The sequence below is a fragment of the Eimeria acervulina genome, genomic scaffold (assembly GCF_000499425.1).
Source record: "Eimeria acervulina Houghton genomic scaffold, Eah_scaff235, whole genome shotgun sequence".
In the NCBI taxonomy this organism is placed as follows: domain Eukaryota; phylum Apicomplexa; class Conoidasida; order Eucoccidiorida; family Eimeriidae; genus Eimeria; species Eimeria acervulina.
This window is the reverse complement of record NW_013548429.1, coordinates 1-13,445: the sequence shown is the minus strand read 5'-3', so window position 1 is coordinate 13,445 and position 13,445 is coordinate 1. Positions and strand designations below refer to the sequence as shown.

Sequence of the window (13,445 nt, the reverse complement as noted above, 5' to 3'; positions counted from 1 at the left end):
ATAGTGAAAATGCTGCTGCTGATTGTGATGTTGCTGCTGCTGATCGCGCTGTTCCTGCTCTTGTCGTTGCCGACAGCCTTGTTGCTGGTGCTGTTGCAGGTCTGCCTTGACAGTTGCTGCTGCTGCTGCTGTTGCTGCTGCTGTTAGTGTAGCAAACGACTAGGGTTTGCCTGTAGAAGATCCTGGGGGGTGAGGGGAAAGGAGCGAATGTACACTGACAAGAAGATTCAAGTACAACACGACGGCACACAGGGATGAAAAAGCAGCGAAAGTAAAATAAATAGACGCCAATTGAGCCAAAACAAGTAAAAAATTATTAGTTTGAAAGAATTTATTCAAAAAGATTAAGTATTAACTCGCTTTCTTCGTTTGGCTTCCCTCCGGTGAGCAACCGACTCGCGCGGGAGTTGAGCTGCCTATACAGCCCAGCGTGTGATGCATGATTAGCATGAAATAAAAACAAATTCAAGAAAATAAAAGGCAAAAACAAACAAATAAGCCATTTCCCTTCTTGTTTATTCAAGAACGAGGAAGAAAACACAGAAACTCAACCCTCTACTATTACCAGCGGACCAGACACAGAAAGCGAATGAAATCGCAAAAAAATTAATAATGCGGAAAGGAAAAATAAAATTTTGATAATATTAATTTTTATTTCATTGAATAATAGTAAAAACGAAAAATGTTAAAGAGTTAATTTCATACTCTGCCTTCCCCCCAGCCAGGCGTGCAACTGTACACACACCTCACAAGAACGTAAACTTTCAAATCCAAACGCCAATAGGTTTTCTTAGCCTTCAACTGTAAAGTTTTCAAGCTTAATAACAATTCAACTAAGCAGGTGAAGCTAGAAAAGAATCTGTAGCTGGCGTATGCATCGCACAAAGATACGTAGAAGAACCGCACAACGCAAACGTCTAACATATTAAAGGTATCTTCTCCTCTAACAATATATACACGCCTTTAGCTAGCTGTGGCTAGCTGTAGCAAGCTGAAGCTCTCTGCTAGCCTTTGTTCTTCCTCTTCTGTCTGTCTCTCTCATTCTCTGTCTTCGTCTTTGTTGCTGGTTTTTTCCCATTGTTTGTCCTTCTTGCTTAATCTTATTTTTCTCACTTCAATAATCTTTGTTTGCTTTATTTTGTTTATTTGTTTGTATGCTGTCCAGTGATTTGCCTCCACCCCAACACATCTTCACTTCTACCAGATATTATTATAATAATTATTATGTAAAATATATATTATATTGATACATATTATATACAAAATATATACAATATATTATATAATACATACGATATTGTATATTTAAATAGATTTTAAATAGATGTTCTATAGATTGCGTTTATCTTTGAAAATAATACTGATGTCTGCATCCGCAAATAAAACAGCGGCAGAATATTAAAATAAAATTTCGCGCGCTTTACGCGGAGTCTGTACAGCCGCATTAGGGTTTAGGGTTTAGGGTTTGGGGTTGCCACAGGGAGGAAAGGAGCAGCATCAGTCCAGTGGCCGTTGCCTGCAGCAGAAGCAGCCGCAGCAGAAGCAGCAGCAGCAGCAGGATCAGCAGCAGCAGCAGCAAATTTAAACTCAAAGACAAGCCAAAACGCAACTGAACACTTATAAAATATATACACTCAACACAAAAATAAAATTATTAACCTTTATAATTCGTCTCCCTATCAATCGAAAGGGTAGGCAAGCAGCTTTAGGGTTTAGAGTTTAGGGTTTAGGGTTTACTGCCAGGGGAACGCTGCAGATGAGGCCCAGAGGAATGATAATGACGAGCAGCGGGAGAAGCAGCAGCAGCAGCAAACCTCCAGCAGCAACAAATGCAGCAGCAGGCAGCAGCAGCAGCGGCAGCAGCAGCACTGCTGCAGCAGCACCAAAGCGTTGCCACTTGCTTTCTCCCTGTAAATCCGCAAACCCCAAACCCTAAACCCTTGAATCTTCACCCGAACCCCTAGACCGAGGGTTTCGGCTTTGAGCTTATGGTTTAGGGTTTAGGGTTTAGGGGTTAAGATGGGGGGCCTAGTTGCTGCACTCTGCCGCGTGGTGGTTTAGGGTTTAGGGCTTAGGGTTTAGAGTTTACTCGCAGCACTTCAGTCTGCCTTCCATACAATAAATATACCCCAAAGGCAACAGGCAGCAGGCCGCAGACCTGCAGAGACACCACAGAGAAACCCTAAAGCCTAAACCCTAAAACCTGAACCCTTACCATTCGTGCGCTCAGAACTAAACCCCAATCCTTAATCCCTAAACCCTCAACCCTAAACCCTAAACCCTTAACCCCAAGCCCTAGACCTTAAACACTAAACCCTAAACCCTAAACCCTAAACCCTAAACCCTACAGGGAGAAAGCTCGCGGCGATTAAGCAGAGAAAACCCGCAGTAATCGGCAGTCCTGCCAGCAGCAAAGAGGGAACAGCAGAGAGGAGTGTTGGTTGCTGCAGCAGCAGCTGCAGCAGCAGCCGCATCTGCTGCTGCGTCGTCTCGGCAGCTCTATATACAAATCTCCTCCATGGCTGCAGCAGCAGCATCTGCTGGTCTTGCTGCTGCTGCTCTTGCTGTTGTTGCTGTTGCTGCGGCTGATATTGCTGACACAGGGCTGCTTGATGAGCCTCCTCTCCGTGGACAAACTGCTGCTTCAGTGGTGGTTGTTGTTGTTGCTGTTGCTGTTGCTGTTGCTGCTGCTGCTGCTGCTCCTGCTGGTGTTGCTGTTGGTGGTGCTGTTTCTGTTGCTGCTGCTGCTCTTGCTCTTGCTGCTGCTGCTGCTGCTCTTGCTCTTGCTGCTGCTGCTGCTGCTGCTGCTTTGTGGTTGGCCAGGCCTCCTCATTTAGAGGGCCTCCCAAGGAATTGCTGGTTGGTGTTTCAGCTGCCGTTTCTGCTGCAATTTCTGTCTCTGTCTCTGCATCTGCCTCTGCTGCTGCTGCTGCTGTTGATGCTGCTGCTGTTGCTGTTTCTGCTGCTGCTTCTTCTTCTGCTTCTGCTGCTGTTGAGGGCACAGCAGTTGCTGTAGTCGAGACAACAGGGCTGCAGCAGCTGTCTCCAAGAGGATGCTGCAGATGAATTCCTTTTTCTCCTTTGCTTCCGATGTGTGCTGCTGTCGCATTAACTAGCTCCGCCTTCAGCTGCTGCTGCTGCTGCTGCTGTTCCTGCTGCTGCTGCTGTTCCTGCTGTTGGTGTTGCTGCTGCTGATGTTGCTGCGCTTCACTCCGCTGATACAACGCCACTTTAGGCGTTTCTTCTGTCGCTTTTAGACGCAGAAGGTTTAGCTGTTGCTGCTGTTGCTGATGCTGCTGCTGTTGCTGCTGTTGTTGCTGCTGCTGCTGGTGCTGCTGCTGGCGTTTCTGGGGGAGTTTCGTTCGAATGTTGAATAATGAACGTCTCCTGTGTTTGCTGGTTTTGCCTTCTTCTTCTTTTTCTTCTTTTACTTTTGCTGTCTCCTTCTGTGGGAGCAGCGCAGCACCAAATGACTCGAGAACCTCTGTGCTTTTCCTTCGTACATCCTGTTGATGGTTCTGCTGCTGCTTCTCATGTTGCTGCTGCTGCTGCTGCTGCTGTTGGAGGCCCGTGGAGGCCCAGGCCCCCGGCGCAGGGTGTGGGGATTCCATCGGCGAGATTGTGCTGCACAGATAAAAGACCTAGGAAGCAGCAGCAGCAGCAGCAACAGCAAAGCAGCAGCAGCAGCAAACAGACCCGTGTTGCCTCTGCAGGAGTTGCTCTATGCGTTGTATTGCAGCAGATTGAAGCAGCAGAAGAAAAAGACAGCGAAAAATAACAGAAGAGCTGACAGGCAAATTAAGCGCGATTATTTAGGGATATTTATAGGAGGTGAATAACGAAGGGAGTAATTAGTGCTAGGTAAAGAAAGACAAGAAGACACGAGGCTGCTGCTGGTGCTGCTGTTGCCGCTGCTGTTTTCGCTGCTGTTGCTGCTGTTGTTGCCGCTGCTGTTGTGTGTACGGGCTCAAGAAGGGGATATATACCAGAAACAAACTCCAGACACACAAGGCAGAGCAGCGGCAACAGGAGCAGCAAGAGCAGCAGGAGCAGATGGGAGGTGAAGTACTTGATTATTTCGTTGTTTTATTTCGTATTTGTTTGGCTTTAATCTTTTCGCTTATAGAAGGGTGGCTTCTCACGGGGCAGATGATGAAGAAGCGACGGCCGCCCTACAAATTATAGGCGGAGCTGAGGCTTTGACTCCGCTGTTCTGCTGCTTCTTCGTCTGTGTATTGAGCGAACGTACAAATTTTATAAAACTACAAGTTTTTTCGCGAATTCGTGCGAAAAAAGAAAAGAAGCTTGAAGATATTCCTCCGTTCAGCGGCATTCAACTCTGTCTCAGTAATAACAGACAGGGGGGTCGTTGAGGGGTTGGGGCTGCGAGAAAGGCGGCGAAAATTGCGTTAAAAAGGAAGCGACAAAGTAACAAAAGTCTAATTAAACATTTTAAGTATATTACAAGTAACAGAATCTGTTGAAAACAAAAGATCGTGAGGGTTTCCGTTGAATACTTGGGGTGTATCGGCAGCTCGCGAACGCGATTCTGAATTCTGTTGATAACTGCGACACAACAACATTTCTTCTGGAAATTTCAGTGATTAAGCGAATTTATAGTCTTCCTGCGCTAAAAGCATAGTTATTTCTGATGGAGGAGTCTATTAAAAACGCCGATCTATCATTTTTATGTTGCTGCCGTCGTCAGTTTCTGAATTGGGCTACGGAAATCGAGGAGTTGCGGGCGGGGGATTCGCAGCGGAAAAAAGAAGAATTGCGTCTTCTTTCGGAATTGAATTCAATTAAGCGAAAGCTAGCCGAAAAAGAATTCGAGCAACAAACAAATGCAAATGTTGAACAACAGACCCACGTAGCTGAGACAGACAACTGGCGACGAACAAACGAGCAGCAACAGCGGGAAATCAACGAATTAAAAGTGAGTTAAACGGGCTAATAAAGTGAAATTATGCTAATGCATCCTCAATTTTTATTTTAATTCAAACAACACGATGCATTACAGGCTGTATGCGCCTCTCTCAAGCAAGCACTAAGTGCAGCACAAGAGAAGATCAGTACAGACGAAATCTCGTATTGCTCTTTAAAGCAAGAGAATGAGGATTTGAAATTGAAGGCAAAAAGAGAAAAAATTTCTCTCGAGATGATCAAAGACATCACAGACCGCCACTCCCGACTCCTCAGCGAATGCAAAGACCTGAAGAAAACAATGCACGGTATTTTTCTGTTTTTTTTTTTCTGTTTCTTCTCCACTCCTCTTCTTCTCTTGCTGATGTAGTATATTTGGCTTCTTTTTTGGTTAAAGTTAAGCATATTTGTTTGTTAAAATGAATGTCTATGGACTCTGTCGTTAGAACTCAAGCTCGCACGAGGAAACGCAGAAAAGAAACAAAAAGAAGCGCACAGTCGCCTTGCCGAGCTGCAGCAGCAGACAGAGTCATTTGCAGCAGCAAAGGAGCGGCTTCGTTCTCTCTTGCAGCAGAAAGAAGAACAGATAGGGGAGGTAGGGCTGACGATGTTATCGTTATTTAGGGCATTGTTTCCTTCAAATTACTGAAGCAAATCAATCAACTCATTTAGATGCAAACACTTCTTCTTGAGGCACAAGAAAAAGGAGAAGCAGCAGCAGCAGAAGCTGCTGCACTGAAGGACGCGCTGCAAGAGTCAGAGAAGAGAAAAGTAGAAGTAGAGGTAAATATAAAGGCGAAGCAGAGCATCCGAACAAAACAATAAAATTGTTTATTCATATATTTGCTTTTTATTTATTATAATTTACTTCATCTCGTTTTTAACGTTTTATTAGGACGAGAGAGCGCAGCTGTGGAGGCGTCATTCGTTTTTACTCTCTCTCGGGTGAATCTAAAGATAAATAAGAAAAAACACAACAAAATAAATAGATAAATAAATAAATATTTATTTTCGCTTAACAAATAAATAAATATATATATTATATATTGTTATTGCAGATTGGCGGAGGCGGTAAGGAACGCCTTGCGAGGTGCCTATACACCTGAACTATGCAAACTCTGCCTGTTGTTGTTGATCAGGAGAAGGAAGTATTTTCTGCTTCTTCTTCTGGTGAGATGAGACAGAAAGACGAAAAACAAAACAAAGGCTTTAATCCAGTAGACAAATTACTCAACTCATCCAAATAATAAACAAAAAAACAAACGGCAAACGCAGAACACAGAACAGCAAAAGCTGTAGAAGGAATTGCTGCACTGCACACAAAGACAACGGACAGTCACAACCAAAGGGAAGTGAGCAGCAGCAGCAGCAACAACAGCAACAGCAACAGCAGCAACAGCAGCAGCAGCAACACCAATCCCTGCCCGAGCAACAGCGCAACCATCTATCGCAGCAACAGCAGCAGCTGCAGCACCAGCACCAGCAGCTCTACGTGTAATGACAGTAGCTGCGGCAGCAGCCGTTCTCCAGTCAGCAGCACCAAGAAGAATTACCCTTTGGGTAGTCGCGTTAGCGAAGAGAGCAGCAGCATCAGCTGCAGCAACAGCAGCAGCAGCAGAGAGAGTTCTGACAGCAGCAGCAGCAGGGGCAACAGGAGACGGGGCAGCAGCTGCAGCAGCGACTCCAGCAGCAGCCAAACCGAATGCCTCAGCAGCCCGTTAAATAACCTCTTCAACGACCCTTTGAAAGCGAGCAGCAAAAGCGCAGCAGCAGCAACAACAACAGCACAGCTATACACTACTGGCAGCGGCTGCAGCAGTGGTGCAGGAGAGGGAACAGCAGCAGTGCAGCAACAGCAGCAGCAGCAGCTGCAGCATGAGAAACCTCAAGCAGCACAGCTCCTGCTGCGCCACATGACCCCTCCCACTGCAGCAGCAGCAGCAGCAGCAGCTCCTGCTGCTGCTGCAGATTCTACAGTTGAAGTCGTATGTTGGAATGGCGCCGTCAACCAAACAAAACAAAAAAACGAAAAAGAGGAAGATACAGAAGCAGCGCTACTACACCAGGCCTCTGACTTCCTACTGCAGCAACAGCAGCAGCAGCAGCAACAACAACTGCCACCCGAGCAGCAGCAGCAGCAGCAGGAAGGGGGCATGGACGTTGCAGTCACACCAATAGAAGACGTACAAAAAAAACGAGAAGAACCAAAGCAGCAGCAGCAGCAGCAGCAGGCAGCGACAGCTGCATTAGAGACAGCAGCAGCAGCAAGGGGATTAGAAGAAGAAACAACTGCAGAGAGTGCAGCAGAAGAAACGAACGGAGAAGAAAGACAGATAAAAAGACGAAGAGAATGCGAAGAAATTCAATCGAATTTAAACGAGTGGAGTCGGGCGAACAACTGGAGGTAAAAAAACAGAAGGCAATAAATAAATAAATAAAAATAAATAAACAAAGTTTAGATTAGTTATCTAGATAGATAGTTATATAAATAAATAATAAGAAACAAATAAACAAATAAACAAATAATTTAAACAAACAGAATAATTATTTAAATAAATAAAAAATAAAGTTTACATGACGGCCGACTTCAACTTGGGAGGAAGGAGGAGTTGATTGAATATTATTTACAAATTTAAATAATTTTTAACTAATTTAAATTAATTATTAATAAACAATAATATTATTATTTTTAATTCAAATAATCTACTTGCATCTTAAAATAAAAAATTTATTTACACCCTGCCAACTCATAGCTAATTTGAATAACGAGTTGTTGATATATACAGTATAATTTTTTTGTTCATTGATTAAAATAACTGAGTTAACTAATTAAATTGCATATTTAAGTGATTAATGCCTTTATATTGCAGCAAAGAAGAACAACAAATAGAAGAAAAAAGAAGAAAAGACAGCAAAGAAACCCCAGCAGAAGTCGATTGGATGCCGTCTGCTTCGGTGGAGTTGTCTGGCGATTATTTGCTGAGTATGATGGAAATATGATTAAAATTATGCTTAAATTCAATTAAATTCAATTAAATTAAACAATTTAAATATCTTTTGAAGTTTAATTTTGTTTTTTTAACTCTAAATTAAGCGGCAAACCTAGCTGCAAGGGCTGAGAAGCCCCGTTGTTGTTTCTGCATGCGGCAGCAACAGGAAGCAAAACACGCATACCTATATTTATATATATATTTTGTTGTTCATTAGGTGGTGGTTTTCTTTACTTTGTTTGCCTCTTACTCTGCAGTTTGATTCCCCTGCGCACGCTCGGCTACCCCTAAACCTTAAACCCTAAACCCTAAACCCTAGGCCCTAAACCCTCTATCAAACCCTCACACGTGTCCTGCTTTGTCGGTTTTCCCCAGCAGTCCATAGCTGTTTGAAGTGGCTGCAGCAGCAGCAGCAGGATTAGCAGGAGGAGTAGCAGCAGGAGCAGCAGCAGAAGCAGCAGCAGGAGCAGCAGCAGAAGCTTTGTGTGTTGTTATTTTTTTCTTGACGATGGAGGCTCCTCCCTCCGCGTCTTTTCGCAATGCGCAGCAGCAGAAAGACAAACGCCGTTCACTGGACCTGCAAGACATCACAACTCTTCATCCTTCATCTTCATCTTCATCTTCATCTTCATCTACTTTGTCTTGCTGCAGCAAGACGGGAGGTGTAGAAGCTGCTGCTGTCTCCTCTGAAGTAAACACAAGAGAGCATTCGTTGCCAGACTCCAATCAGAACGGCAGCAGAGCTGCTGCTGCTGCTGCTGCAGCTTCTGGAGCAGCTGCATGCCCCGGAGCAGCAGCAGCATCAACATCATCAGCATCACCATCATCATCATCAGCAGCAGCAACAGCAGCAGCAGCAGCAGCAGCAACAGCAACAGCAAGAGGAGGAGAATTGTTAGGATTGAGTGCAGAAGACATAGCAAAGGTGGTGGTGCTGGTTGTTGGTGCTGGCGGCATCGGCTGCGAGCTGGTGAAGTGTTTAGTTTTATGCGGCTTCATAAGAATAGAAATAATAGATTTAGATTCTATCGATATAACAAATCTTAACAGACAATTCTTCTTTAGAAAGCGCCACGTGGGACAAAACAAAGCAAGTGTACTCGCCGAAGAAGCAGCAAAACTCCTCAGCCCTCAGCAGAAGGCCTTCATTGCCGAAGCAAAAGCAGCAGCAGCAGCAGCAGCAGCAGCAGCAGGAGCAGCAGCAACAGCAGCAGAAGAAGAAGAAGGTGGTTTACTAAGAGGTGATAAAGTAATAGGGTTGTATGGATGCCCGTATAATGTTCTTGACAGCAGATTTTCAGTAGATGTTGTGAAGAGTTTTGATATAGTATTTGGAGGCTTAGACAATTTAAAGGCGCGGAGACAGCTAAATAGGCTATGTGTTGCTGCAGGGATACCGTTTATAGATGGAGGAAGTGCAGGCCTTAGCGGACAGGTAATGCCGATTGCGAGTAAAAGTACTCTTTGTTTTGATTGTGAAGATAAAAATACACAAGAAAAAACTTTTGCTGTCTGCACAATCCGACAGAAACCCGATAAGCCTCAGCATTGTGTAGCCTGGGGTAAGATGGTGTATGCGCTGCTCTTTCAAGAAGAAGAAGAAGAAGCAAGTGCTAATCTTCTTATAGACCTCAAACAGCAGCTCAATCAACTCTGCAATCTAAACACCAGTAGCAGCAGCACCAGCAGCAGCAGCAACGGGAACACCAGCAGCAGCAGCAGCAGCAGCAGCAGCAGCAGCAGCAGTATTGAAGGGGAGGTGTATGCTGCAGGTGTGCGGGTGATGGAGGAAGTGTTTTCAAAACAAATCAAAGATTTAATTGCATTAAAAACAGACTGGAAGCCTGGGGCCCCTCCGGTGCCTCTAGAGATACACCCCACTGTACAGCAGCAGCAGCAGCAGCAGCAGAAACAGCAGCAGCAGCAGCAGTTCTCCCCACACAAGATCTGGTCGTCTCTTGAATGCCAGCAGGTCTTCCTGCGCAGCTTCTGCGGCCTCATGGAGAAAAGGAGACGCATGCAGCAGCAGCAGCAGCAGCAGCAGCAGCAGCAGCAGGGGATTCCGTTTGATAAGGACGATGACTTGGCTATGGATTTTGTTGCTGCAGCAGCCAGCATTAGGATGAACACTTTCCACATACCCCCGAAGGCATGCTGCTGCTGCTGCTGCTGCTGCTGCTGTTGCTGCTGTTGCTATTGTTGCTGTTGTTGCTGTTGCTGCTACTGTTGCTGTTGCTGCTGCTGTTTGTCTTGCTGTTGCTGTGGCCGCTGGTGTTGCTTCTGGTGCTGTTGGCTGCAGCGGCAGTTGTTGTTTGCTGTTGTTGCTTCTGCTGCTGTTGCTGCTGCTGCTGTTGTTGCTGCTGGTGTTATTCCTGCTGCTGCTAGAGCTCCCGTGGTTGCGTCTGCTACTGCATATATTTGCTGCTTCTGCCTAAACCATTTGCTGCTGCGGCTGCTTGACTTGCTGCCTCACATGCTGCTGCTGCTGTTGTTGCTGCTGCTGCTGCTGCTGCAGACTCGGTGGGAGCTGCAGGCGATTGCGGGTTCAATCATTCCTGCTGTCGCCAGCACCAATGCAATTGTTGCAGCGACGCAGGTAAAGAAGCGAGGGTTTAGGGTTTAGGGTTTAGGGTTTAGGGTTTGGTGTGTTGTTTGGTTTGGCTGCTGCCGTCTCTTAAAGCATCATCAGACCCTAACTCGTTTCGCTGCTGCTGCTGCTGCTGCTGCTGTTGCTGCTGTTGCTGGTGCTGTTGTTGCAGGTCTTGCAGGCAATGCATATACTAGCATTTAACAAGAAACAGAAACAGCAGCAGCAGCAGCAGGAGGCAGCAAAGGAAACTGTGCGAGACAGCCTCGCCCGCCAGGTCCTTTAAACTCTAAACCCTAAACCCTAAACCCTAAATATATTAAATGTGTTGTTATATACAAGGAAAATAAATTGTATAATACTAATTCACGGGTTTCTTGCTTTATTAAACCCTAAACCCTAAACCCTAAACCCTAATCTCCTTAAGCTTCGTTCACACCCCAGGAAAGCAGATATTTGTTGTGCATGTTAAATACTCTATGACTATTTACTTGTTTTCAGTTTAACAATATCTACCAAAAAACGGTTTAGGGTCTAGGGTTTAGGGTTTAGGGTTTAGGGTTTAGGGTTTAGGGTTTAGGGTTTGTGTGCAGGTGTGGGTGAAGCCTTTTGTGACGGGTCGCTGTGAAGATTCTTTTGGGGTTTTGTTGCTGCCAGAGCGACTGGAGGCGCCGCGAGTAAATTGTTTTGTCTGTCAGCAAACAACAGTTACTGTTAAACTTAACTCCCTACAGGTATCACATCGATATCCTGCTGCTGCTGCTGCTGCTGCTGCTGCTGCTGCTGCTGTGTATAACCTGCTGCTGCTGCTGTTGCAGCGTGTATATCCTGCTGTTGCTGCTGCTGCACCTGCAGCTGTAGCGTGTATGAGCTGCTGCTTCTGCAGTGGGTATATCCTGCTGCTGCTGCTGCTGCTGCTGCTGCTTCTGCGGCGTGTATATCCTGTTGCTGTTGCTGCTGCTGCTGTTTTGCTGCTTAGCGTTGGGGTTTGAAGAGTTTTCTAGAGGAGGTTTTGATGAAGGGTTTGGGCTGCAATTTGCCTTTGCTGGACTCCAACGTCAATCTCATCGATGCAGAAGAAGCAAAAGCAGACAACAGTAATAAACTAGGGTTTAGGGTTTAGGGTTTAGGGTTTAGGGTTTAGAGGTTGAGGGCCACCACCAGATCTCCTGCAGGGCTGAGGGGGAGGTGCACAGGGTTTAGGGTTTAGGGTTTGGAGGCAGATCTTCAGGGTTTAGGGTTTATACTTTGAAAGGACATTATTAGGGTTTATTGCAGACGCTCTGAGGTTGTTAGGGTTTAGAGGAAGGTGTTTAATGTTTAGGTTTTAGAGGGAGGGTTTAGGGTTTAGGGTTTAGGGTTTAGGGTTTGTGAGGGTTTGCAGTGTATCGGCAGCAGTTGGCTTCAACGAGTTTAGCAGACGCCGGAGTGTGCAGTGGGTCTATTCTAACTGTCACGGATCTCTCACAGGTAGCTACTGCTGCTGCTGCTGCTGCTGTCGCTGCTGCTGTTGCTGCTGTTGCTGCTGCTGCTGCTGTTGCTGCTGCTGCTGCTGTCGCTGCTGTTGCTGCTGCTGCTGTTGCTGCTGTTGCTGCTGCTGCTGCTATTGCTGCTGCTGCTGTTGCTGTTGCAGCTGTTGCTGCTGCTGCTGCTGCTGTTGCTGCTGTTGCTGCTGCTGCTGCTGCAGCTGTTGCTGCTGTTGCTGCTGCTGCTGCTGCTGTTGCTGCTGTTGCTGCTGCTGCTGCTGCTGTTGCTGCTGTTGCTTCTGCTGCTGTTGCGTCTGCTGCTGCTGTTGCTGTGTCTGCTTGGCTGATGCCGCTGCTGCTGTTGCTGTTATTGCTGCTGCCGTCGTTTGCTGGTGGTGGACTTGCTGCTGCTGCTGCTGCTGTTGCTGCTGCTGCTCGTTGGGGTTTGTTTGTTATTCGAGTTGTTGCTATACATTATTTTATATATTATAAACATTTACTTTATTTATTTATTTATTTTATTTTTTCTTTAGGGAGACATGCAGTGTAATTTGGTGGTGCTGGAAGACAAATCGCTGGGCAGCGAAGACGAAGAAAATAAATTTGAATTAATTAAACCCAGCAGCAGCAGCAGCAGCAGCAGCAGCAGCAGCAAGGAGAGCAGCAGCAGCAGCGATAGCAGCAGCAGCAATGGAATCAGCAGCATCAACAATGAGAGCAGCACCAGCAGCAGCAGCAACGGTAGCAGCATCAGCAGTAGTACTAGCAGCAGCAGTGATAGCAGCAGCAGCAGCAGCAGCAGCAAGAGCAGCAGGTCTGTAGCGGAGAAGAGAAAGAGAGATAAAGCAGACGAGTGAGAATTGTATTAATCTGTTTTAATTAATTTATTTATTTCTTCATCTCTGTCTTTGTTTGTTTTATTTGTTTTATTTGTTTATTTGTTTATTTTTTAATTTGTTTTTGTTTCAGTTTGCTGCTGCTGTTTGCTGCTGCTGCTGCTGCTGCTGCTGCCATATCTTTTTTTCTTTATCTCTTCTTCTTTCTATTCATTTCTTTTGTTTTTATTTGTATACTTTTTTGTTTTTGTTTATTTATTTTTTTCTTCAGAGACACTCAAGCGGTAGTCATTGACCTTGAAGACGATGATGAGAATTTAATAACAAAAAAACAAAAAACAGCAGCAGCAGCAGCAGCAGCAGCAGCAGCAGATGAGGTGCTGCTGATTAGCGATGAAGAGTAATAATTGCTTTTCTTGTTTTTCTTCTTTTTGTATTGTCTTCTCAAACCCTTATTATTATTATTAATTCTTTTTGTTTGTTTCTTTGTTGCTGTTTGTCTGTATGCTTGCATTTACTTTACATATATTTTATTATTTATATTACTAATATTATGTATGCCTACTAAAGGCTGTTATTATACGCGTATGTATCTACAATAATGAATATGATTATATATATAATATTATATATAATATATATA

General features: G+C 45.1%; 3 protein-coding genes across 3 annotated transcripts; 2 read left to right on the top strand and 1 right to left on the bottom strand.

The window, feature by feature from the left end:
* Positions 1 to 2,099: 2,099 nt before the first annotated feature.
* Positions 2,100 to 3,611, bottom strand: EAH_00027410 (hypothetical protein, conserved; the record flags this gene model as incomplete). The annotated part of the gene is made up of 2 exons (XM_013392757.1): positions 2,100 to 2,158; positions 2,600 to 3,611. 2 exons carry the CDS (start codon positions 3,609 to 3,611, stop codon positions 2,100 to 2,102), a joined length of 1,071 nt encoding a protein of 356 aa, XP_013248211.1.
* Positions 3,612 to 4,651: 1,040 nt separating this feature from the next.
* Positions 4,652 to 7,331, top strand: EAH_00027400 (hypothetical protein, conserved; the record flags this gene model as incomplete). The annotated part of the gene is made up of 3 exons (XM_013392756.1): positions 4,652 to 4,936; positions 5,819 to 5,868; positions 6,377 to 7,331. The coding sequence occupies 3 exons, from the start codon at positions 4,652 to 4,654 to the stop codon at positions 7,329 to 7,331; spliced, it is 1,290 nt and encodes a 429-aa protein (XP_013248210.1).
* Positions 7,332 to 8,421: 1,090 nt separating this feature from the next.
* Positions 8,422 to 13,206, top strand: EAH_00027390 (ubiquitin-activating enzyme, putative; the record flags this gene model as incomplete). Its single annotated transcript, XM_013392755.1, has 7 exons — positions 8,422 to 10,011; positions 10,429 to 10,509; positions 10,673 to 10,777; positions 11,094 to 11,193; positions 11,885 to 11,970; positions 12,512 to 12,819; positions 13,074 to 13,206. The coding sequence occupies 7 exons, from the start codon at positions 8,422 to 8,424 to the stop codon at positions 13,204 to 13,206; spliced, it is 2,403 nt and encodes an 800-aa protein (XP_013248209.1).
* Positions 13,207 to 13,445: the final 239 nt, after the last annotated feature.